The sequence below is a fragment of the Fundulus heteroclitus genome, chromosome 5, assembly GCF_011125445.2.
Source record: "Fundulus heteroclitus isolate FHET01 chromosome 5, MU-UCD_Fhet_4.1, whole genome shotgun sequence".
Lineage (NCBI taxonomy): Eukaryota > Metazoa > Chordata > Actinopteri > Cyprinodontiformes > Fundulidae > Fundulus > Fundulus heteroclitus.
This window is the reverse complement of record NC_046365.1, coordinates 21456046-21482232: the sequence shown is the minus strand read 5'-3', so window position 1 is coordinate 21482232 and position 26187 is coordinate 21456046. Positions and strand designations below refer to the sequence as shown.

Here is a 26187-nt window from a genome sequence, read left to right as displayed (position 1 = left end):
ATAATCACCTAAGATGTAACTTTTAAAGTGATCACCTCAAATGTAGCCTCTCAGTTTGGTTCATTTCTTTACACGTTGATGTAAAGCATTTCCCTGTGGTATCCGGCGCAGATGTGTCCTCCCTCCAATCCCAGTGACGGGTCTGTCCCGCCCTCAGCCCTCCGGCTCCGGAGCTCCTCGCAGCCGGACCCACACGCTGGAGAAACTGCGGAGAAGCACAGCGGGTTACGTAGAACCGGAAGGACGGACCAGCGCGATCTTCACAGCGGGAAGGTGGGGCGCGTTGTGCACAGCCACCAACAAGCTGCCGCCCTTCATCATTTATCATTTAAAGCGGCGGGGGGTGTACCTGGGGCTCCCACATGGCTGCTGAGGAGACGCAGAACGGCAGAACATTCTGATCCTATCGCCGAAGACGGGACAAAGCATGAAGTTTGCGGCCGCGGTGCTGTGGGTCTCTCTGGCTCTTGGGGAAGCTGCTGCGCAAGGTGAGAATCTGGAAAGCGCATCCCGATGCAACCTGGTGGAGGTGAGATGATGTGACAATAGAGGAGGCACGGTGCCGAAAATGAGTCGGGACTCGTTTTTTTGTGCTCACATTCCATCTCGGCAACCTCATTCAGTGGGACTAATTAGAGAGCGCTTAGCCCCGTTGTTCTGTCCAGTGCGCGCGATTTAAGCAGAGGTTTGATTACGGAGTGGACGTTTGATAAATTCCGTACGAAATTTTAATTTCATATCGAGCAAGAAACCGGGACAAAACGCTGGGGTCAGCGAACAGGAGCGCGTTCATCATTTATTAAAGAGTGAGTGCGCAGCGCCCCCCTGGGGACGCGCGCCACACGATGAGCTGTGAAGGGAGCGGTACGGGAACAATAAAGTATATAATAACCACTGGAGCAATGGAGGGAAATGAAATCCCTCATATAATAAAGACACTCATTTCTCAAAAGCTGTGTTATGAAAAGTAAAGAGAGCATTGTTTTTTTCCTCTGGCTTCTGGAGGTGAGCTCGCTTGTGTGAACTATAAATCAAACTGTGAGATTCATTCTTTATATTACTAATATGAAATATGTAAATTGCTAATAGAGATACTCTCTTTGAGAAAATACGAATGATTCTTGATGTTTTAAATCAGTTATACGTTTTTTTTTTTAATGTTTCAGGTTCAGTCTAGTTTTAGTCGCCTTACTTCGTTAAATTATTTACAGTACATTTTATAATCAAATATGATATGTTCCTGCTCACTCTTTTCAGTCACTACTGGTGTGGGCATGTTTTGGTCTAAGAGGGTATAGCTATGTGGAGAATTTCGATTAGATGTGACCTCTGCTTGCCTCCGCTTAAAAAGATTAAGTCTCAGTTGTCTTAGATTTGACCAGACTCATCTGCCTCCAGCATGAATGCCTCAGCTTTATTCTCAGACGACATGTCAGCTTTTGTCATAGTTTCCTTCTGTTTGTTTTCTACCTTCTGTCTTATTTTAAACAGGAACAACAATTATTAGCAAAAGCAATATGGTGAAAATGTTTCAGCTACTCCAACCCAGAATAGCTGATGTGCATTATGTTAAAATGTCAGGGCACCTTCTGAGGTCGGTAATTCATTATTATGAAATGCTTCACTACTTTTTTTTATCTATATCCAGAAAAGACTGTGATATTGAAGGGCAGGTAACCACCTTGTTATACTGATTAAACAAAACACAATATATATATATATATATATATATATATATATATATATATATATATATATATATATATATATATATATATATAAAACTTAAAGTGAGACGTTTCTTGTAGTCATCACCGGTCTCTGACAGTCTGAGAAAGCTTTCTCCCATTCCTCATGTTCAGTTGTCAGATGTTGGACGGAGTTCTTCGATGTACAGCATGTTTTAAGTCACTCCACACGTCTCCATGACATCAAGATCTGGGCTATGGTTCAACCAAAGACTGTCGGTTTCTTAATTCTCATTCTTTGAAAGTCCTTTATTTGAAGACTGTTTTCTGTTTTGTGGAATGGTGTACTTCAAACTTTTTTAGAGACCTCTATATATCCCCTACAAGGCTCATAAACTATTAAAATCGTCTTTCCAAAGGCCTCGAAGAGCTCTGTCAATCTTGCCATGATTTCCATTCTCACTTCAACCATCAGGAGCAAACCTAACTAAATGTCTGGGGCATAAACAGGGCAAACTATCTTCAAAAGGCTCAGTTACCATGGTATAATCATTTGCATCTTATGTGTTATGTATTTTATAAATGTTTGTGTTTTAATTGGGAATAATATATAATTTAAATAGAAAAAATATGTTATTCTTATTTGAAAATATACTTTGAAATATGAAAACAAAGTCTATCCATCTATCTATCTATCTATCTATCTATCTATCTATCTATCTATCTATCTATCTATCTATCTATATCTATATATCTATATCTATATCTATATCTATATATATATATATAAACCTTCAGTCTTTTGGACTTTTCAGATATGTGTGCATAAAAAAATAAAGATTCAAAAGCACCAAAATGTATTGATTTTATAAGAATCAACTTAACCAAAGTGACCATTTTCTGAAGTTACTTTTTGCTTTTCTTAAGCCACTTAGCTGTAACATATCAATCGTTTGGGTAAAAAAAAAAGGCTCCTAAAATATATAGATATGTTTTTGTTTTAAATTTTTGTGTAAATACAGTAATAGTTTGGTATAATTACCCAGGATGTCTTGCAGTTAAAATCCCACCACTGTCCTAAGCCTAGTGACCAGTTACTTGTACAGTAAGTCAAAATGATTAAAACGTAAAATATTTTCATATCCCCTGACGTATTGAATGAAATTTGTTTTCTGTTACCCCGCTCAGTGGCACGTCCCGTTGTGTTTCTGCATGGAACAGATGTGGCAGCGTCAAGGTGATCGTCCTTCTGTGTCCCCTCATGGGGCGTTTCAGATTGAGAAGCAGGCGGGGTGCGCTTGTGCATGCTGGGCCTCTCGTGCATCTCTGTCATTCACCAGCGAAGCTTTGTCTCTCACACACTCTACTAAAGCTCTGTAATACTCCTGCTGAGGTCTTTCATGCAGGAAGTGGATACAGACAGTCACGCTTTAATGCATCATAATTTTCCAACAGAGATTCAACCCCCCCATCCCCCCCCCCCCCAACCATCACAGTGCACATTCTAATCAATACCTTCCCCTAGGTCTCAGCCATGCACACGCACACATTCACACACTGTTTATCCAGCCCGCTTTAATGGAAGGAAGCCGGCCCTTACAGCAGAATGCCTTGGACTAATGGGACTCCCGTGCTTTTGTCTGTGAGGAGCTTAGAACAAAGCTGCTTCCTGTATTTTTGCGTAGCTCAGTCCAGGTGCAAAAGTGTGCAAAAGCCCCTCTTTAGCTCTTTGAAAACTCTGTGTGAGTCTGATGCAATGCGGGGCAAGACAGTCTGTACTTTAACTTTTTATGCTCTACACACTGAACAGGAAGCAAAATGGCTTAAAAACAGGCAGTAAAAGCTCCATGCATGTTTTACTCTTTTTGCTTGAGAATTATTTCCTTTTGTTTGCACAAAGACAAAATTGACAGCTTTACCAAATGATATTGAAGTATTCTTGAGTCAAAAGTGAGAGAATGTGTCAGCTTTGTTGAAATTGGGCTATGCAAGAGTTTATACTGTATTTGAAAGAGGAAAACAAAAAGCCAAGCGACTGATAAGTTCATACAGAAAACAAGAAGTTGTCGGTGATGAAAGGAGTTCTGCAAATTGTTGAGTGATAGGGTGTAGTTAAGATTTTTTAACACAGCTTTTTAATTTTAGAAAATTATCACAGTTTTTGTTGGTTTGGGTTAGCTTGAAAAACATTATAAAATGTTTATTTAGTTCTGATAACCCAATGACCCTAAACTCGCAAGTGTAATTTAATTGAACTTTATTGTCCCACATTTTTGTGCCATTACGCACGGTTTTAAGTTATTTAATGCTTAACAAATAACTCTTGGTCTGTTAGGTATTGTCCAGTAAATCTCAGCCCAAACAGCTCATATTAGGACAATAGTTGAAAGGGTGATTGGAACATTGGGGTTCTTTTAACAGCAAACTCTGCTCACAAGTAGAATAAATGAGTGACAACTTCTCTTCAAGTTCAAGAATATATTAACAGAAATAAAAGGAACATCAGAGAACACCACTATAGAATGCTGTTCATCTGAATTAATACTACACTTCAATCAACAAATCCTCTCTACTGGGCTAATGAAACTTAACTAAACTACTAAGAAAAACTAAGATAAAAAGAAGCTAAGGACTTATGCACACACAAAACAAAAAACAAAAGGACAAATAAAATAGTTGAAAAACATCATAATTCAGTGAATCTTGGTTCACTGCAGAGTTAGAGAATCAAAGTTAATCTTAAAGAACATGGAATGAGGTTAAATTATCTTAACTAATTTAGAACATTTGATATGTGTTTCAACCCATTCACAGTGCAAATCCTGTTTAGTTTGATGTCACTTAGCAAGTTGATGTCATATTTGAAAGAAGCGACTCTGAATCAGGGCAACAACGGAGTCAGTCAGTTCCAATAAAAAATGATCTTTTATTGAACAGAGTGGGTAGTGTTCCTGGTCGGATTGTTCTTGGTTCTGCTGGGAGAGATGAGGACAGTGGTAAATGACAGGGCTGAGATAGATGGAGAGGTGGAGAGGGCTGAACTCACGGAGGCTGGTGCTTGGCAGGGGTCCGGGGGGAAGTGTGTCTTTGGTCCAGGTGTATCCAGTGACTCTCTCCAGTGTTGTTAGAGGTGGAGGGTGGACAGGCAGGTCAGTGCAAGAGGAGGACCCAGGCAGACTGGCAGTCAGAGGGCTCCAGGCTTGTGAGCCTCTAGGATCCTTGGTCGATTTTCTGCAAGAGATCGAAAACGCTGAGTTAGGGTTGGTCCGGAAGAACTCGGGACAGAGTTTAAGGTCGGTCATGTACCACGCTGGTAGCGAGAAAGAACTGACGCCCTCCTCCTGGTCTCGGCTCCTTAAGTAGGTGCCTTAATCAGCTGAGATGCAAAACACCTGCATGTCACACCCTGTAGCAGAGAGAAAGGGAGAGAGACCCTCACCTAGACCAGCAGCATGACAGCACCCCCCCTCTAACGGACGCCCCCTGGCGGCCGTCCCGAGGACGATGCCTCGAAGGCCGAGATGAGGTCGGGATCTAGAATGAAGGAACGCGGAACCCAGGAACGTTCCTCAGGGCCGTAACCAGCCCAGTCGACCAAGTACTGGAGGCCACGACCCCTTGGTCGAGACGCCACAATACGGTCCACCGTAAAGGCGGGATGCCCGTCTACGATCCGGGCAGGTGGAGGGGGTCTGGACGGTGGGCACAACAGGCTAGAGGTAACAGGTTTAATCTGGGACACATGGAAGGTTGGGTGGACCCGGAGGTGAGGCGGGAGCTTGAGCCTGACTGCAGTGGGACTGATGACACAGTCGATCTGGAAGGGACCGAGGAACTTGGGGCCGAGTTTCTTCGTCACCGCCTTCAATGGGAAGTCCCGGGACGACAGCCACACCTGCTGTCCGGGAGTGTAAGCAGGTGCCGGTAAGCGTTTGCGATCGGCATATCTTTTGTTTTGGGCAGAGGTGCGTTCGAGGGCGGCTTTGGTCTGGTCCCAAGCCTTACGGCAGTGATGGAGGTGTGACCTGACTGAGGGGAGGACTGAATCCGGGAAAGAGGAGGGTAGGAGAGAGGGCTGGTAGCCAAGGGAGGCTTCGAAAGGGGACAATCCAGTGGCGGCAGAGATGTGTGAATTGTGGCAATATTCCACCCAGGCGAGATGCTGACTCCAGGTGGTTGGATTGTGGGAGCAGAGACAGCGGAGAATGTTTTCAATTTCCTGATTAAGTCTCTCACATTGTCCATTGGACTGAGGATGGAAGCCGGAGGTGAGGGAAACCTTAGAACCGAAGCATTGGCAGAAGTCACGCCAGACCTGGGAAACAAACTGTGGACCACGGTCCGAGACAATTTCAACGGGGAGGCCATGGAGTCTGAAAACATGGTTGACTAGCAACCTGGCGGTCTGGTGAGCAGATGGAAGTTTGGTGAGAGCAACCAGATGGCAAGCCTTGGAGAATCTGTCAACGATGGAGAGGATGACGGTCTTGTGGCTAGATGGAGGAAGGCCGGTGATAAAATCTAGGGCGATATGAGACCAAGGGCGACTAGGCGTAGGTAGGGGTTGGAGGAGGCCAGTAGGTGGTCTGCAAGATCCCTTATAGCGGGCACAGACGGAGCAGGCCGAAACAAACTCGGACACGTCCTTGTTCAGGGAAGGCCACCAGAAATAACGCCTGAGGAGAGCGATGGTGCGGCTGGAGCCAGGATGACCAGAAAATTTGGAGGAGTGCCCCCAGCGGAGCACCTGGGAACGAACAGCAGTCGGAACATACAGACGTCGAGGAGGGCCGCCCCCGGGATCTGGTTCGTTCTCTTGAGCTCGTCGGATCAGCCTTTCTAGTTCCCAGGTGAGAGCACCCACCACACAGGACGTGGGAACGATGGGTTCTGGGCCTATGGGTTCGGAGACGGTGGAGAACTGTCGGGACAAGGCATCGGGTTTGATGTTCTTGGAGCCCGGGCGGTAGGTAATAGTAAAATGAAAGCGTGAGAAAAATAATGCCCAGCGGCTTTGGCGGGAATTCAATCGTTTGGCTGACTGAATGTAAGAAAGGTTTTTATGGTCAGTCCAGATTATGATGGGCAACTCTGTTCCCTCTAGCCAATGACGCCATTCTTCTAGGGCCAGCTTGATGGCGAGAAGTTCTCGGTCTCCCACATCATAGTTTCTCTCAGCTGGGGAAAAACGCCTAGAAAAGAAGGCACAAGGGTGGAGCTTCCCATCAGAAGGAGACATCTGTGACAGAATGGCCCCGGTTCCGGAATCCGAGGCGTCGACCTCCAAAGTGAATTGGGCCGTGGGGTCGGGGTAGGTGAGAATGGGAGCCTGAGTGAACCTCTTCTTGAGGAGTTGGAAAGCTTGATCAGCAGCGGGTGTCCAGGTAAAAGCTAGCTTAGTGGAGGTGAGAGCAGAAAGGGGTGATGCAATGACACTGAAGTTCTTAATAAATACTCGGTAAAAATTGGCAAACCCCAGGAAGCGTTGGAGATCCTTCCGGGACTTGGGTGTGGGCCAGTCTTCCACTGCCTTAACCTTGGCCGGGTCGGTCTTCACCTGTCCACCCTCGAAGATGTAGCCGAGGAAACTGATGGACTTGCGGTGGAACTCACATTTTTCAGCTTTGACGAACAGGCGATTCTCGAGGAGTCGTTGGAGGACCTGACGGACGTGCTGTTGGTGTTGGCTGGGATCTTTTGAGAAAATAAGAATGTCATCAAGGTAAACGAAAACAAAGTGGTTGATGAAGTCCCTGAGGACATCATTTATAAGGGCCTGGAACACGGCGGGTGCATTGGTAAGGCCGAAGGGCATGACTAGATACTCGAAATGGCCGAGCGGGGTCTTGAAGGCTGTCTTCCATTCGTCTCCTTCACGAATACGGACGAGATGGTAGGCATTGCGGAGATCCAGTTTAGTGAAGACAGTTGCGCCCCTAACCGTCTCAAAGGCAGAAGCTAACAGGGGTAAAGAATACTTATTTTTGACTGTTATCTGGTTTAGGCCTCGGTAATCTATACAGGGACGCAATGATTTATCCTTCTTGGCAACAAAAAAAAAAACCTGCCCCAACAGGGGAGGATGAAGGGCGAATTATGCCCGCTTTCAGTGAGTCAGCAATGTAACTCTCCATGGCGCCCTGTTCAGATTGAGAAAGTTTATACAGGCGTGCAGATGGTAAAGGAGCTCCTGGGAGAAGGTTTATTGAACAATCATAAGGACGGTGAGGCGGTAGGCTGAGGGCTAGATCCTTACTGAATACCCGCTGGAGGTCATGATACTCGGGGGGAACCTGGGATAGATCAGGAGAAGCCTCAGGACAGGCAGAGTCAGCCGAAGAACGAGGAAGGGCTGACTGTAAACATGAGGCCAGGCAACTGGTGCTCCATGTCTCAATTCGTGACTCCCTCCAATTAATATGAGGGTTGTGCACAGCCAACCACGGATGCCCTAAAACTACAGGCGAGTGCTTAGTAGGGAAGACAAGAAACGAGATGTTCTCGTGATGATTACCGGAAGAAATAAATTTCAGTGGAACGGTCTGGTGCGTAATAGTGGATAAGGGCCTGCCATCCAAGGCAGCGACTGAAATGGGGGAAGGTAGTAAACGAACAGGGACGCGCAATTTATTAACTAAGCTAGGATCTATTAGACTTTGCTCAGAACCTGAATCAACAAGGGCCGTGACTGGATGTTGAGTGTCTAGGAAACAGATAACGGCTTGTAACGTTAACCAGGGGGCCGGGTTTTTAGAGCATACGCCCGCCAGTATCCCCTGGATTACTGGCGGACGGGATCTTTTGGGCGAAGAGGACAGTTTAACCTAAAATGCCCTAAGGCGCCACAGTAAAGGCATAGTCTCGCCCTCATTCGCCTATCTTTTTCTTCGGGGATTAATTTGGCGTTTCCTAACTGCATAGGCTCTTCCAAAGGTTGGCTCTCGGAGGGAACCGAACGGGGCATAGGTGACGTAACAGAGGTGGATGCTGCGGGCGGTAGCGTTGAGGGTGGAGCTTGGCTCCGCCTCTCGCGAGCCCTGTCCCGGAGTCGATCATCTACTCTTACCGCTAGCTCAATAAGGTCTTCTAGATTCGGGGGCTTATCCCGGCTGGCTAGTTCGTCCTTTGTTTTTTCGGAAAGGCCATTTAAAAACGCCGCTTTAAGAGCGAGATCGTTCCAGCCAGTTTGCGCCGCCAGGGTACGAAAGTCGACCGCGTAGTCAGCCACGGATCTATTTCCCTGTTTTAAAGACCACAGTCTCTTTGCCGCTTCCTCCTCGGACAACGAGGAAGTGAAAGTTCTTTTAAATCGGGCGAGGAAGTCAGAGTAACTGAGGCTAAGAATGCTGGTCTCGTCAATAAACGATTCTGCCCAGCTCAGGGCTCTTCCGCGAAGAAGCCCGACAATATATGAGATCCTACCGACGTCATCAGGAAAAGACCGAGGTGAGCGGTTAAATACCAAAGAGCACTGCAGTAGAAAGCCCCTGGATTTATTTAACTCACCGAAGAAGGGTTCGGGGGTGGAGGTGGAAACCCCGACGCCGGGAACTGTAAGCGGCGCGGGATCAGCGGGAGGCTGGGCTGCCGGTGGAGAAGTGGAGGTAGGCTGAATCACGCTTAATTGGTTTCTTAGGTCCTGAAAGCCATGGGTTAAAACATTCATCATCTGCACAAGTTGGCTCTGTTGTTGGCTCATAGACTGAAGGAGGGTCTCATGTTGCCCTAACAATTGTCCCTGATGAGTGACCGCGCTCCGTAGTTGCTCCCCAGAGTCGGGTTGGTCAGTTCTTTCTGTCATATTTGAAAGAAGCGACTCTGAATCAGGGCAACAACGGAGTCAGTCAGTTCCAATAAAAAATGATCTTTTATTGAACAGAGTGGGTAGTGTTCCTGGTCGGATTGTTCTTGGTTCTGCTGGGAGAGATGAGGACAGTGGTAAATGACAGGGCTGAGATAGATGGAGAGGTGGAGAGGGCTGAACTCACGGAGGCTGGTGCTTGGCAGGGGTCCGGGGGGAAGTGTGTCTTTGGTCCAGGTGTATCCAGTGACTCTCTCCAGTGTTGTTAGAGGTGGAGGGTGGACAGGCAGGTCAGTGCAAGAGGAGGACCCAGGCAGACTGGCAGTCAGAGGGCTCCAGGCTTGTGAGCCTCTAGGATCCTTGGTCGATTTTCTGCAAGAGATCGAAAACGCTGAGTTAGGGTTGGTCCGGAAGAACTCGGGACAGAGTTTAAGGTCGGTCATGTACCACGCTGGTAGCGAGAAAGAACTGACGCCCTCCTCCTGGTCTCGGCTCCTTAAGTAGGTGCCTTAATCAGCTGAGATGCAAAACACCTGCATGTCACACCCTGTAGCAGAGAGAAAGGGAGAGAGACCCTCACCTAGACCAGCAGCATGACAGTTGAACACAAAACAGAATAATATTTTTTTGTTCTTGTTGCCATCACTTCTGTTCTTTTTTTTTTAGAGCTGGAGAGCTAAAATTAATTGCTTATAAATTTTCCAGTAGTGCTTCAGTGACCACCTGTCACCCTCAGAAGAAAATACATAAGTTCAAATTTGTGGTGAGAGTTAAAAAGTTATTTGTTTAAAATTTTTATGATTAATGCATTATTGAATTATTTATTTAATCATCTTTTTTCATGTAGCACCTGGTTGAAAACTGAACCAATGAATAATTTGTATTAGTGTGTACAATCATATCATATTTAAACTTATTTATCTTGGTTCTGGAAATGTTCTAGATTTGTTGTAGCTTTTAAATGTCCTCCGCCTCTAGACTAAAATCCATATAATGGAATAGCAGATTTAAAATTCTTTTGAGAGCTCTTTAATTTCCTCACCAGACTCATTAGCTCCTACAGTCATCTTTCCCCAGGCTTCAGGAAACTCTTAAGATCGCACCACTTCAACAGTCAGGAGCTGGCAAAACTAATATATGGTATAAACATGGTGAAATACTTAGCAATGGACCAAATTAACACACAAGCTGACTTAGGGTTTTTAACATGACTGTACATTTGAAATTTTATGTTGAATTTTGAATTTAAGAGACTCCACCATAAGTTCCAACTCGAGCACCCAATTCTTCTTTTCAAAACTGATAAAACTTCTGTATTGGAAAATCATTCCACCTTGAAAAAAGACCGCTTCAAATGCATCATTAAAAGATAATGCAACACACATGATGAATGTATTCAAATCTAGGAGCAGCATTGTTTACACTTTTTGTAATTTTCTCTGTTAAAAAGTCCTTAAACCCAAAGCTGGTTCCCATCAGGTTGAATCCACATTCATATTAGCTCCATAAGTTATTGGATATAATTTTGGAAATTTTAAATCCCTACTTTTACTAGTAATAGCTTATTTAACAGTAGGTGTTATAAAGCGCATCCATTTGACTGAACCAGAATACCAAGAGTTGATTTTACCACTTTAAAATAATTGTGAGCTTATTTCAAAACAACTTCTGTGTAGGTGTTGAAAAGTTTCCTTTTCTCCTCATTTAGAGCATAATCACCTGTTCACTTAGCTTATGTTCAGAAAATTAGACATCTGCATGCAGCTGGTCGCCTTAAGTAAAAGCTGGAAAGTTTAGCAGTCGTGTTAATGAGTTTAATGATCTGATGTGTTGCTGATTATATTTCCAATTAACCGACTGCTGCTTTGAGTGTCTGTCTGTTAATTTGTCTGCAGTATGTCACATTCCACTGTCTCAAAAGATATTCTTAAACTTTATCATGTTTGACATTGTCAGAGTTTGGACAAATTTCAGATAAAAATATGATGTACTGCATTATACTGGAACTTGAGGGCAGGGATGCAATATGTCACTGATACTTGTTGCTCTCAGACCAAAGCAGACCTAAATTGCAGAATGCAATTCTTCTAAGAATTGGTAGAGTTTTTATTCCTCGTGCCTGAAATGAGGCTTTAGGTCTCAGTGGTTTGCCCAGACACATTGGCCCCAGCACATGACCCCCAGCCGTTTTTTATTTAGCCAGTCAAAAGATTTGGCTTACGAAGTAAAAGAAAACGACAACAAAAAAACTGTGTTCAGATGCAAAGAGAAATGTGAATTAGTTTCTCGTTAACATCAGTTTTGCTGTCTGTTCTCCTTCCTCCTGTCCCAGTTAATTTTTACCATCGGCTTGCTCCTTCTCCAACATCCTGCTTCTCTACGATGCAGGAGGGAATTAGTCTGGGTCAGTATGTCTTACTCCCTTCCTTATCAGCTCTCACCACCCCTCCGATGCATTCCCCTTATATGAAAGGCTGCTGAATTAAACTCACTCTCTTCTGTCCATTACCCTCTATTGCAACTCTGCACCACAGACTGTGCCAAACATCACTTTCTTATGTGGACAAACGCCTCGAGCTTTCAGCTCATGAAGCCACGGCATCACTTAAGAAGGCTCTTGTGTGTTGCTCATGTAAAAATGCCAGATACTGCTCCAAGCGTAGAGCGATAGTGGCTGCCATTTTAATCTCAAAGCTGCATAATGAATAACAGGGTTATCTGTCCTATATTAAAACAATTTGCCAGGGAATGCCAGTATAAGTCAAAATTGTAAACAGTAAGATAGTTTTGGTTTACCTTTTGATACTTACACATTTTATCTACTTTCAGCTGATCAGTAAAGTTATGTGGAATCACTTAATGCGCAGTCACATTTCTGCATGGTGTTCTTTGTTAGTGCCCACCTTTGGGATCTTAAATCTCCCAGCTGTTTGCAAATGAATGACCGCTGACGCAGTGAGAGTGCTGCGGCTTCGTTGCATAGTTTCCCAACAGAGTGCGGATGTCACTTTTTACTCTGACGACCATGCCTTGTGGCTAACTGCACAGAGCGTTCTGAGTTCTTTTTATTTCCCCTGGCAGCTGATCTGTCTGAGGTGATTGTGTCAGCGTGATCATTTCGTTGGCCTCAAGAGCTTGGATGCATCCGTTTGGCCATGACCAGCCCACAGTCTGATGTTGACTTTTGCTGCATGTGTGAGGCTCTGAGGACATGACCTCATATACTCGCACTTGCTTCTGAGAGTGAGCAGACAGTTGGGTACGTTAATTAATGACTATTGGCTGTTATATATATATATATATATATATATATATATATATATATATATATATATATATATATATATATATATATATATGGTTGCTACAGTTTGCGACAGGATAGTGTCTGAAGTCTTGAAACTCAATCTAGGCTTGAACTAAGTGGGCCACATTAACGCTGATTTGATCTAAAAGGAAACTGTGTTGTAACTCTTGCTGTTTGTGTCGAGGCATTGCCTTGCTAAATGAACTCTTTTGTTGCTTATAACAGGTTTACTTCCAGGATATTTCAACTTCATCCATTCTTACGTCAAGTGTGATAACTTTTCCCGTCCATGATGAAGAAAGGCCCCTGAGCATGATGCTGCAGCTGCAAGCATGCATGGTGTGTTTAGGGTCACTCATCCACCTCCCTGACCTGGGCATGGTCTGATACACATTTGCTGTGTCTCCTGCATGGGTTGTGGCAAAATGCGCATATGACTTCTTTGAGTGGCTTGCTTTCTGCCTCTCCTTCATAAAGGCAACATTTAGGGAGTCCACAACTTCTGTCAACAGACTCTCTTGCCTGAGATGTGGATCTGTTAACCTCCTCCAGACTTAGAATGTGTCATGTTTTAGATGAACCAGAAAGTAACCACACACAGAGTACTGTATAAAAGAGAGTTTATTGAAGATGAAGAATTATGGAGGAAAATGACCAGAGTTCAGACCAGGCTGGAGCTGTAAATGGCTGGAGCTGGCAAGCAGGACGGAGCCGGAGCATAGAGACGGCAGAACCAGCAGCACAGTAAAATGTAGACTTGAGAACCAGACTTGATCAGCAGTACACTGGATGAATACTTGCGAGCCAGAACCATAGCAGGATAAGCAGCACGACTGGATGAATACTTGCACGACTGGAGTGGGAGCTGGACCAGAATCACAGCAGACAGGCGGAGAACTCAGGCTGGATGAGAACAAGATGAGGTGAGCAGCAATGAGCAAAGTCAACAAGAGTAAACATAAACTAACAGAACGAACCGACAGGGGAGGACTAAAAGCAGGGAGCTTAAATAGGGTGGCTGGCAGGTGTACATGATTACTGAGCTGGAGACTGGAGCTGTATGAAAGGTGGAAAGTGTCTTGAAATGTCCATGGTGCAGCAAGCAAGGCTGCAGCATGACAGAATGGGTCAGTTGGCTGCTTCGCCTTAAAGAAGCATTGCGTAAGTTGCAGGATTTTGGCAGATGTCTGCCCCCTCTGGCGTCAAGTTGAAATTACACCAGTGTTGTGCACATTCATGGGAGAAGAGAAAAAGCACCTTCCGCTGCGACTTCATAGGTCTTTTGTTTTGAGACGTAATGTCTTCTAATGGTAAGAAAGCTATAAATAATGAAGTTAGCCTGTGTTCTCTTGCTAATGCATCGATTACAGTGGAGTCTCAACAAAGTAACAAGGTGAATGAGAATGCACAGCGTGTCACACCCACACACATGCCCTGAGGATTTGGCCCGAATCACTCTCTCACGAACTGACTAATGAAGTCTATAGAGGCAACTGTGGTAAATAGAGGATAACTCATTTTACACGTCCGGCAATTTATTATTATTATTATTTTGTAGAAATGGATTAAAAGGAGCTGAATATATGTGAAAAAACAGACTTTTTATACTAATTATTTTTTTATTTTACTTCCACTTCACAATTATTGACTGATTTGTGTTGGTCTGACACATAAAATCAGAACAATTAAATCGCCCCTTGTGGTTCAGGGGTAAATGGATCATTTTAAAATGCTTTTTAAATAGATAGATGAATGTCCAAAGAAATGTAAATGTAAAATATAAAATAGTTTTTCAGATATCTGCAGATGTTCAGTATGTTTCTTCTGTAGAATTATCTGGATTGATCGTTGTAAAAAATACTCTGTGTTATATAGTAATTTTTACTATTTAAAAACTATTGCACCTTCAGTTCATTCAAAATTTTATCCAACCCTAGCATCTAAATGTTATGTGAGAAAGTAAAAGTGACGTTTTGGCTTTCTGAGGAGAATGTCTATGTTTTTGGACAATTTTTCTACAAATTATTACACAACTAAATAAAAAATTCTCCTATATCTTTTACTTTTTTATTTATTCAGTGGAGAAAAATAAACAAACAGTTTTAAAAACCTTCAGATATTTTATTAATCAGTCTTGGTATTTCAGCTTATGGGGCTGGTTTTGTCGAGGTTGGATTTCAGGATTTCTTACCATAACAATGTCTCTGAGGCCTCTACATTCTCTAATATACATTCTCTGGGCATTCCAGGTAAGTTGCCGTTCTGAATATGAAAACACTGGAGAAGAATTACTTCTTAGTAGCTTTATTTATTATTCCTCTGAAACTTTTGGCAGTTAACTTCCAGTTTTGTTTATCAATGCATTTCTTTTAACTTCATTAAAAATCTGGACTTAACGTTTTGATCGTTCTCTGTGTTTGCTCTCTAATATATTGGCAATATCACAAGTACAGCATCTCTGTAAAAGAAATTATTGAATTTTATACTTCGCAGGTTCATATAATAAATGTTAATATAGGGTGTGGATCTGCTTACACTACAACCTCCATCATTATACAAATAGACATTACCTGACTGGCTTAAATCCAACATTATCCAAGCATTCAACATTATACAACTTGGAGTTTTAAAATATGCACAGAGCTGATGATATGTCCAAAATACTCACTTGCCTTATTGACAAATTTTTCAAATCAAGAAAGACATAATAAATCGATCATTATCATATTTATCATGTTCTTTTTTGTATCACCCCTTTCATCTTTTACAGACCAGGAGGACTTTGTGTCACTGGCTGAGCTGGAAGATTCCTTGCTGAAAAACCTCTTCAAAGGTTATCAGAAGTGGGTGCGGCCTGTCGGGCATGCCAATGACACCATAACTGTACGCTTTGGATTGAAGATCTCACAGCTGGTCGATGTGGTGAGGACATGACATTTAAAATTGATTTCAGGTTTCATTTGCATCAGACAATGCAAGGGATTTACCTTTTATGAAGATTGAACGGTCTTCCCAAGCAATATACATATTGTTTCTCTATGGCAAAACTTTGCACCCACCATCAGTATTGCTGGGCTACTTTAGTCAGATTTATGAAAATAAAGTCTGCTAATGAAAACTGTGGTCTCAGAATGTGATCAGCCACTGAGTGACATTAGAAGATCCTCAGGAAGATTAATTTGACTCTACAATGGAGAAGCTCTGTTTCTAATATGGAGGCAGCAATGTTACCTTGATGGTGGATACTGCCTTTAGTACATTGATACCATCACAAAATAGCATCAGAATCCATCAAACCACCATGCAAATCTGGTGCAATAAGTTCAAAGTTAGAAATTTGATGGAAACACGTCATGTTAAATTCCCTAAACATTTTGTTGTGTACTTGGAGTCTCTAGAGTGCAAAAACCTTGAATTTAGTCTCTCCAGCTGCTGTGAACGTATCTTTATATTCTGCTTGGATCGTATTTTCCAAGCCGTTCAGTTTTCTCTTTTCTCTGTTACATTTCTTGAACAATTACGTCACAGTATTTGCTGTGGAGCTGCTAAACAAGGTCAAAAATCTGAAGGAGGCGGGGTGTGAAGTGTCCCCTTTGAATTTAAAGAGACAGCACCAAACCAAGTTGCTCTCAGACGCACCTCATAACAGGGGCAAAAGAGGGGCTGTGGGACAATGCAGAGGATTTCAGACCAAAGCCTTGCAGTTTAAATAGACCACAACTAGAATATTTAAATGTGACAAGGAAAGCATGAAAAACATCATGTGTCCCCTTTAAGGATGCTCCTCAGCAGTTTTAACAAAGTTGAAATCAAATTATTCTTTATAGCAACTGATAGCAGCTGAAAATATCCACAGGGGAGCCCAATATTTGTCATATCTCTTTTAATATTTTCCTGGTCAAATTGATCATTGCTAGTTTTGTATTTTACCTCAAATCTATGCTTGTCTTTCTTCAATCTTTGAATAAATGAAACATGTTTCGTTTGAAGGTACATGAAAAGCAATTTAACAAAGTACTGAAAAGTTTCTTTTTCGATGACACACAGGTTTATCGGATCCAGATTTTAAGTGCTTCATCAAATTTGTGAAAAGCATGGTTACATTATGATTTGATAGCTGACAGAGAAAGGACAGGGTATTTTTGACTTCATTTTTAAAGCCAGTCAGACACTGGATGAAATTAGAAACTAAATGAAGCCCATCTGAAAAGGTCATATGCTCTGTGTTCTCACTGAAATATCCAGTCCAGTTTGTATTATTGCAAAGCATTTTAATCATCCAGTTTCATTTTACTGCAAAATCCATCCTCGGGCACTGTGCAGAAATAAAAGTAAACAGGCCCCAATCAAATCCAGGTCCAATTTAATGTTTTCATTTTTGTTTATTACACTTCAATTCAAATCTAATCAAACTGAAAGGCGACTTCGAACAGAAATTGTCTCCGGAATGCCAGCCCTCTATCTTAACATGCTGGGTGGTGCAAGACTAACAAATAGAAACACACAGAATCTAAAGCGTGGAAGCAAGGCACACTTTTGAAAATTTAATTTGGAAAATGTCATCTGTAATTGCATTGGAATAAAATTAAAGTTTTATTCAGGACAGTAAGGCCACAACTAGAAGATTTAAATGTGTCATGAGGCAACTGTCAACAGCTAAATCCTAAGACTGCAAAAAACTCTTAGACCAAGTCCTAAGAGTAGAAATTATGTTTTTGTTTAAGTGTGAAAAAAAAACCTGTGAAAAAAATTGTCTTAAAAAGTCTAGTTTTAGATGCCTCAAAGACACATTTAATTTTTACTCTCCTTACAAAACAACCTTGTTGAGATAGTATTTTACTTGTGAAGCATTGTGCGAACTGTAACAAGGCAGATAAGACTGAAAGCTGCTCTACTGTACTTTCTCAGGTCAAAACATTACAAGAACATAAATGGGTCATCTCTCAGTTAATTTTCTCTCTTTCATTAAACTTAACTTTATTCCAGCTTCTGATTTGCTCCTCATTAGCCTTTCTTACCATTCCCAGTAAGAAGCTTTATTAATCTTGCACAAAGGTTGTTTTTTTTTTTCTTTCTCCTTTTTCTTGCAGGATGAAAAAAACCAGCTGATGACTACAAATGTCTGGCTCTGGCAGGTAAAAATAAGAACTCGATGCGCTTAAAAAAATGTAGTTTACAAAAAGGATTCCTAAAGTATGCATTTAGGTATTTGATTTAATTTCATCTGTTTCCAGCCTCTTGTTTCCATATATGTTTAATTGAATACGATGATTGCGATGAAAGTACAACACACCACTGGCCCTATAGTGAATCATAAATAAGTGGGTCCAACCTGTGCAATGCGTGTTGTTTTTTTTGGTTTTTGGTTCACATTCCTGTCTGTGTTATAGTAGCAGCCAGGGTGTAACCTATACTGTAACCCATCATCGTAGAGGGAGATTTGTTTCCATCGCAAATAGGAATGATGCAGTGATTTGGATCATTGCTGTAACCAAAGAGAATTGCTTACACCTTTACCCAAAGCTGTGCTAAACACCTGTTTGTGCACTATGCTTTCTACTGTTTATGACCACCTCCATCCCACAATCATGCTCTGTAACAGTCTAAATTTGTGAAGATGTACATTCTTCAAAAACCTTGTTTGGTACAGCTAAACATATCCCCAGCTAAAACATAAATATTATACATATAAAATATGCTACATATGTATCCCCCTTTCTAGTGCCACTTCAGGCAATTGCCCATTAGACCCATATATTAAAAAGGAAGAAAACGCATCTGGACCTGGCAGGTGCTCTCTTTGGCCTTTGTTACAAAGGAAATAATGTCCACCTAGTAAACACATAAAAGCTGGTTCACACAGCAGGATTTTAAAGTAGTCGGGCGATTTTCAAAGCCTGACAGACAACACATGTACCGAACATTTTTAAAATCCTAGATAAAACATGTTTGCTCGTACAGTGTGTGGTGTCTGGCCAGACGGCGAACACAACACACCACACATGAACAGATTTCGCTGTTCCGATATTTCACATATCAGACGGGAAATATTTTAAATCCTTTCAACATCAAAAAGTGAGTTCACAGAGTAAATAGACGTCGACGACCTGGAAGGATAATGACGATCGTTTGTAGACTGATTTTAACAGAGAAAAAAAACCTAAAAAGAAAAGGCATTGGTTAAAGAAGCGGAGACGATGCAACCGGGGGCTCTACGATTGCTGCACTATGAAATGGAGGTGAGTTTTTTTTTTATCTCTCGGGGAATCCCTCACCTCGCTTTCTGATTGGCTACACGTCACATTCAACAGGCTGCGTGCTCATTTGTCCTCGGGGGACACCACACACGGTAGGATATCGGGGAAAGACAATCCAAGATGTTGGATATCCTCGATTTGAGGTCGGAGCGGTCCCGACGATCCACCGAGTGGACCTGATGGCTCTTAACACACCACACACGGCAGGAATATATCTTAAGAACCACAGTGCTGATATCATTGGATCTCAGTGCAGCGATACTGTGGATTACTCCATTCGGTTAGAGTGCCTGCAAACTGGGTCGGCCTTTCTGGTAGAGCACTCAACTGGTTTAAATCCTACTTAAGCAGAGAGTTTTTTGTGTCAGTAGGTAACTTTACATCAGAGACGACAAAAATCACATGTGGTGTTCCCCAAGGGTCCATCCTGGGTCCCCTTCTATTCAATTTCTACATGCTCCCTCTAGCTCAGATCATAAAAACAATAACATCAGCAACCATAACTATGCAGACGACACACAGCTCTACATCACTATGTCACCAGGTGACTACGAACCTATTCAAGTGCTGAGTAAATGCTTAGAAGAAATCAATGCATGGATGTGCCAAAATGTTCTTCAATTGAATAAAAGCAAAACTCAAGTAATAATTTTTGGATCAATAGACGAGCGGTCAAAAGTTAGCACACAGCTTCAGTTGCATCAGCTAGTAACCATCCATCAGGCCCCAAATCTGGGTGTAGTGATGGACTCAGACCTGAACCTCCGAAAGCACCTAAAGAGATTAAAGCACTGATGTCTCAGGAGGATCTGGAAAAACTAATCCACGCATTTATCACCAGTAGATTTGATTACTGCAACGGTGTTTTCAGCTGATCCAGAACGCTGCTGCCCCCATCCTCACTAAGACTAAGAAAGTAGAGCACATCACCCCAGTTCTAAAGTCCTTACACTGGCTCCCTGTATCTCAGAGAATAGACTTTAAAATACTTCTGTTAGTCTATAAATTACTGAATAGCTTAGCACCTAAATACATCGCTGACTTATTATCAGTGTATCAACCCTCCAGACCACTCAGGTCTTCTGGCTCCAGCCTACTCTGCATACCTAGAACCAGAACCAAACATGGATAAGCAGCATTTAGTTCCTATGCTCCACTTATCTGGAACAAACTTCTAGAAAACTGTAAAAGGGCTGAAAGCCTGAGTTCTTTTAAATCAAGATTAAAAACACATTTGTTTAGGACTGCCTTCGACTGTTCTAGTTAAACTGTTTTACTAAAACATTATTAGTTGAAGTTTGTAACCCAACTGTTTTTATAATCATTAATATTTGCTTTCAGTTTCCATTTTCCCATGTTTAATTTTGTTACAAATAAATCTACAATTTATTCATACTTGCTTTTTTTCTGCTTTTATTTTTCCTATGTTTTAATCATGTAAAGCTCTTTGCGTTGTCCTTGTACGGAAATGTGCTATACAAATAAATTTACCCTACCTTGCCTTAAGGTTATCCTAAGAGACACGCTGATAATCGGAGGATAGGGGTGAAAAGCAGGGTAAAAATCCTGTTGTGTAAACCAGCCTTAAGGAAAAAATATTCACAACTTTCTGGTAGTAAAAGACAACACTGAAGTAGGAGTCTCTGTTCTGCATGTTATCAGTCTGGGTCTGCTTCCATCAAACCATTTGGGCACAGGAGGGACATTCAGCAGAACCTTCCATACTGATTCGGTGAAGTGACAAGTATTGCTTCATATTCCAACAAATATCAGAGAGCCAGTTCAGAATTGATGGGTGAGCTGAGTCTAACCTGAATGACAAAGTTCTTAATCACTTAGTGGACAAATGAAGATGATTTGTCAAGGAACTCTTTAATATTCAGAGCAATATACCAACAATGTATGAACTTAAGCATTTGCCAGTTTTACATTTTTGTCTCAAGCTCAGAGCCACTGTTAACAATTCCTCTTGCCAAACAAAAAACATAATTTGGTTTTCATGGTAGTTTGTCAAATAGCTGGAATGAAAATACAAACACTCATATTTGAATGGTGAATGGTGCTGCACAGACTCATTTGGGCTGAAGTTGTCTAAAGGCATCATATTGAGTGTTATATTTTAATAGGAGTGGACTGATGTGAAGCTGAGGTGGAACCCAGAGGACTACGGGGGCATTACGTCTATCAGAGTGCCATCAGAGACCATATGGCTGCCTGACATTGTTCTTTATGAAAAGTGAGTCCCGCCGCTCTCTCCACATTACAGTGTAACCTGTTCCCTCAGGGCATGGCCTGATCTCAATATCAATATTTTAGAATGCTATGGCTTCCAAACTACTAGAATTTTCCCTCATGGTTTTGCTGTATTTTACAGTTATTTTAACAGGAATGCCAGAAGAAGTGATTCAAGTTTTTTTCTTTTTATATACTGTCCGTAGCATAGAAGGATAAAGTAACAAAACACTGCTCTGGCTGTTGCTGTACCCTGACAGTCAGCTTGCTGAAAGAAGGCTGCTACACGTTTCGGTTGCTTCCGAGAAAGACAAATCGGACATTTTGAAAAGGGTTTTTAAATGAAATACATGGATAGTCAATATATCGAATATAGAACGGTGCCGCCCGTCAGTCTTATGAAGGAAGCAATGTTTTAAAACAAAAGTAGGCAAGCTTAGAGCTGCACACCTTTTTATTAAGCATTCAACTGTAGGCCCCACCCACTAAGGTAGAGAGGCCGTCTGATGAAACTACTTAAATCATTTAGTTAGATTCACATCGTTACCATAAAACAAGCAGAAATCAAATTTGCATGGATATTCTATTCAGTATCTTTTAACTTAAGTCTATTTATCAAAATAATAATAGATTAATGTCCTAGATAACATTATAATAACTGTAATATTTAACATGTATTATCTTAACAACAGCTGGATGCTACTGTTTCAAACAAAATCACACATTATATTGCATATTTTCCTTGGTATATTTACAATGCTCATTCAGACCCATGCAATTCAATCAATTTGATTCAAATGTTAATGTCTACTCTCTATTTTTCATACTCTGCAAGTGCTGATGGCCGCTTTGAAGGTTCTTTGATGACTAAAGCCATAGTTCGCTGGGATGGCACTATAACATGGACTCCCCCGGCCAGTTATAAATCCTCCTGCACCATGGACGTCACCTTCTTCCCCTTTGACCGACAGAACTGCTCCATGAAATTTGGCTCATGGACCTACGATGGGCACATGGTGGACCTGGTCCTTGTGGACCACTGTGTGGATCGTAAAGACTTCTTTGATAACGGGGAATGGGAGATCCTCAACGCCACGGGAATGAAAGGAAGCAGGAGGGATGGGATGTACTGGTACCCATTTATCACCTACTCTTTCATCCTCAAAAGGCTGCCCCTGTTCTACACTCTCTTCCTCATCATCCCGTGCCTCGGCCTGTCCTTTCTAACGGTGCTGGTCTTTTATTTGCCATCAGACGAGGGAGAAAAGCTGTCCCTCTCCACGTCAGTGCTGGTGTCACTCACTGTATTCCTTTTGGTGATAGAGGAAATCATCCCTTCATCTTCAAAGGTTTGCAAAAGAAACCATTCTCTCAATCTCATGTTTTTTTTTCAATTGTATAGAGCATGCCTTTTTGCTGTCTCACTCATTCTGCTTAAAGTCTAAAATACTGGATGCCCTTGTCACAAATTGTCTTTTAAGAAATTATGATCTGTTAAGAATTATTAGTCCAGGTTTGACAAATGGATATGTTTCGCTTTTATGCATGTCTCAAACTATGATGGTCATAGTTTAGTGTTTGTTTTTTTTCTTAATAGATTGTACAATCTCAAACTGTGTTTTAAAACGCATTTTGGTGAAAAATTTTCAGACTTGCCAAAAGTATTTGAGATTTGTTCCAGTCACCTGGATGACTGAGAATCTTCACCAGCAATTTGAGATTTGGAGCTAGAAGGGGTGAGATTGTGTAAAATAAATGTGTTTGAATTCTACAATCTCAAAAAGTCAGAGTTACTGAACATTAATGTCACTTGCACTTTTTCTCGAAAAAGTAAATAAATCAAAGAGTGTGGAAAACGTATTCTAACAAAAGTATTCTAACAAAAGTATTCTAACAAAAATCACCCCCACATTATTGTTGTGACTGTAGATATAGGCCAATTAAGGAGAGTAGCCATCATCTTTTAGCCTTTTCCTATTTGTTGCAGAGCAGCCCACAACTGTTGTCGTGACTCTCCAATTTCTAAGAGTCACTAAGAGAAACAGGCCTCTGCGTCACGTCACATTTGTACCGCAGGGAAATAGGCAGTCATGCTTTATAATTAAAAGTAATTAAAAGTTCCTAGAAAATCTCAGGGAATTTAAAAAGTAAAGTATAAATTACAAATGCAATGATATTTGACTGCATTTATGTTTAAAAGAACTGTTTTGGATACATAAACATTTTTATTGAAAATAAAATTCAGTACTGAATAAATGCTCTGTGTGAGATTATAGTGCCGCAATAAAATATTAATTAAAACATGGGTTTTAGTCTGGGAGGATTTGATATTTTGATATTTAGATTAAACATTGACAATAATTTAGAAAACAAATGGGCTGATTGTGCTGTGTTGTGTTATGTAAATAAACTCACTTTCATGGTGAGTTACACCTCTAAGTACATCATATTTTAGCTTAAAAGTTTTTAAATCAGTGTTTTCTTCTGCTTTAACAGGTGATCCCACTTATCGGAGAGTACCTCCTCTTCATCATGATCTTCGTCACCTTTTCGATCATTGTCACAGTTTTTGTGATTAATGTTCATCATCGCTCCTCTACCACCTACCACCCCATGGCTCCCTGGGTAAAAACCCTGTTTCTACAGAGACTGCCCAAGCTGCTCTGTATGAGGGGCCACACTGACAGGTAAGCTTAGATAGACATATCTTTTTTTACATATAGCCTCAGATTTTTCATGAAACAGTAAAGAGTAACCAGATAACCTAATAGTCAAGTTTTTGGACTGTGGGAGGGAGCCGGAGGAACGGAGAGAATCCACGCATGCACAGGGAGAACATGCAAAATTCCTGCATCTCAATTAGGGCCGGACGATAATTCAATAAGAATATATATTGATCGATAGATGTGTAGTGCAATAAAAAAAATATAGCAAAAAAAATAAAAAGTTCAATAGATGAATAGGAAGGCTCCACCACTAAGCTCTGCCCCCTTCAAGGGGTTCAGAGAACACACGTTCTTTTTTATTTTTATTTTTTTAACTTGCAATTTGGTAAAATGTTGGTTCAATAAAGGGTTGAGGTTGAATTCAGCGTTTGTCCTTTATCTAAAAATTGGTCATCAAGCAACAGCATAAAATGGTCAGGGCTGCACTTAAAATATATGTTTTGAATTTTTCGGTGATTATCATTATCTATCAATACAATTTTTTTTAGTGATATGCTTTTCTTCTGTATCGTCCGCCCTAATCTCAATTCAATTTCTGTTTGTCACAATAATTGATAGAAAATTGGTTTTAAAGAGCCACATAAATCCAAAAAAATATTTTATTTTACTTATATTTGTTTTTCTCAGTTCTGTGCTATGGATGTGAACAAATTTCATGATCGTTTTAAAGTAAGTTGAAGAAAAAAGACATACAATGGGTTTTAGTATTGGTCAGTGTGAACCCCAGAAATCCTTAAAAAACATAACCAAAAAGAGCAAAAGCCATGCTTTTATTACACCAACACCTTCTGAAATCAGAGTTTTAGACAAACTTTTGAGTGTTTTTAAAGGTGGGTCCTGTTCAGGAATCAAACAAAGCAATAAAACAGAATAAAGCTATCAAAAATGTACAAAGTGTAGGATAACTCCATCTAGGTTTGACAAATCCAAGCATTATCGACTGGGCAAACAAAATTAGACATAAACCAATGCCTTTTGCCAGATACCAAACTAGACATGTTTCATGGTTTAATAAACTAAGAAAAATAAAAGTCAACTGTTATTGTTTTTCCAAAGCGTCTGGAAAATCTTTGAAAACTGGGTCTCGAAATGTATGGACATTTGAAATAGAAGATGTGTAGGAATCCCAAATCAGACATTTCACAGTGAACATGTAGCTTCTCCAAACCCACTAAAATAATGACGACAGCTCGTGCCATTCTCTCCAGATATCACTTCCCAGATATCGAGATGCGAAGCCCGGAGCTGAAGCACCGCCGGGGCGCGGGGAGGAGGGCTGTCCCTGGTCACGGTGGAAACCAGCAGAGAGGAGCCTTCGGAGGGAAGGAGGATGAGAAGCAAGCGTGGTTGGCAATGCTGGAGAAAGCCACGAGCTCAGTTCGCTACATCAGCCGTCACATCAGGAAGGAGCACTTCATACGGGAGGTGCGGAGGCAGGCAGATAGGAGAAATGTGGTTGCATGCGTCTAAAAAAAAAAATTTCAATATTATCATCATTTGAGCTTCATCCTCCTGTCTAAAAAGTTGAAAAGTTATTTATGCAACAAATGTAATCTTTGGGAACTAAATGATGTGTCTCTACTTCTCTGTGTGTGTCAACAGGTTGTCCAGGACTGGAAATTTGTGGCTCAGGTGTTGGACAGGATTTTTCTGTGGGCCTTCCTCACAGTGTCAATCCTCGGAACTGTTTTAATCTTCACACCTGCTCTGCGGATGTATCTTAGCGCACCTTCGTAAACTCAACCTCACAACAAAAAAAACAACTTTTTCCTGTCAGGCTCTTCGATTTATTCAATACGTTATTACTGTATATTTCTATTGTATAAAATAACCCAAAACCTCAGGCTCCAAGCTTCCCATTCCTAGCAGTATGGTTTGCGGCCTCGAATGACTCCTGGAAGCTGTCATGTCAGAAATTCAACCTGTCCTTTATTCCAAGCTGCATGTTCAGGGGTATGAAGACGTAAGAGCAATAAACAGGTTCAGTTAGTGTGAATGAGCTAAGCATCTATGTTTCAATGACTGTAATATTGCAGTTGTAAATGCAATAAAAGGCACAAATATCACTTCATAACGGATTAATTATTTTGTTCGTTACATGCACTTTGCTCTCAACCCATTTGTATCACTGTCTGTATTTTCTGCACAATGATCCGATTAAAACTATAAATCTGGA

At 41.4% G+C, this 26187-nt stretch overlaps 1 protein-coding gene across 1 annotated transcript; it reads left to right on the top strand.

Moving 5' to 3' along the window:
* On the top strand, positions 1-26187 carry chrnb3a (cholinergic receptor nicotinic beta 3 subunit a). Its single transcript, XM_012870217.3, has 8 exons — positions 1-488; positions 15567-15718; positions 17887-17931; positions 21180-21289; positions 22121-22634; positions 23782-23972; positions 25220-25436; positions 25614-26187. The coding sequence occupies exons 1-8, from the start codon at positions 428-430 to the stop codon at positions 25746-25748; spliced, it is 1425 nt and encodes a 474-aa protein (XP_012725671.2). The 5' UTR covers positions 1-427; the 3' UTR covers positions 25749-26187.

Bases quoted from the DNA above. Each gene is read 5' to 3' on its own strand.
- chrnb3a (XM_012870217.3), top strand. From the start codon at position 428: ATGAAGTTTGCGGCCGCGGTGCTGTGGGTCTCTCTGGCTCTTGGGGAA. The intron at 15,719-17,886 runs GTGAGGACATGA...TTTTTCTTGCAG, and splicing joins TCTCACAGCTGGTCGATGTG to GATGAAAAAAACCAGCTGAT. The intron at 21,290-22,120 runs GTGAGTCCCGCC...ATACTCTGCAAG, and splicing joins GACATTGTTCTTTATGAAAA to TGCTGATGGCCGCTTTGAAG.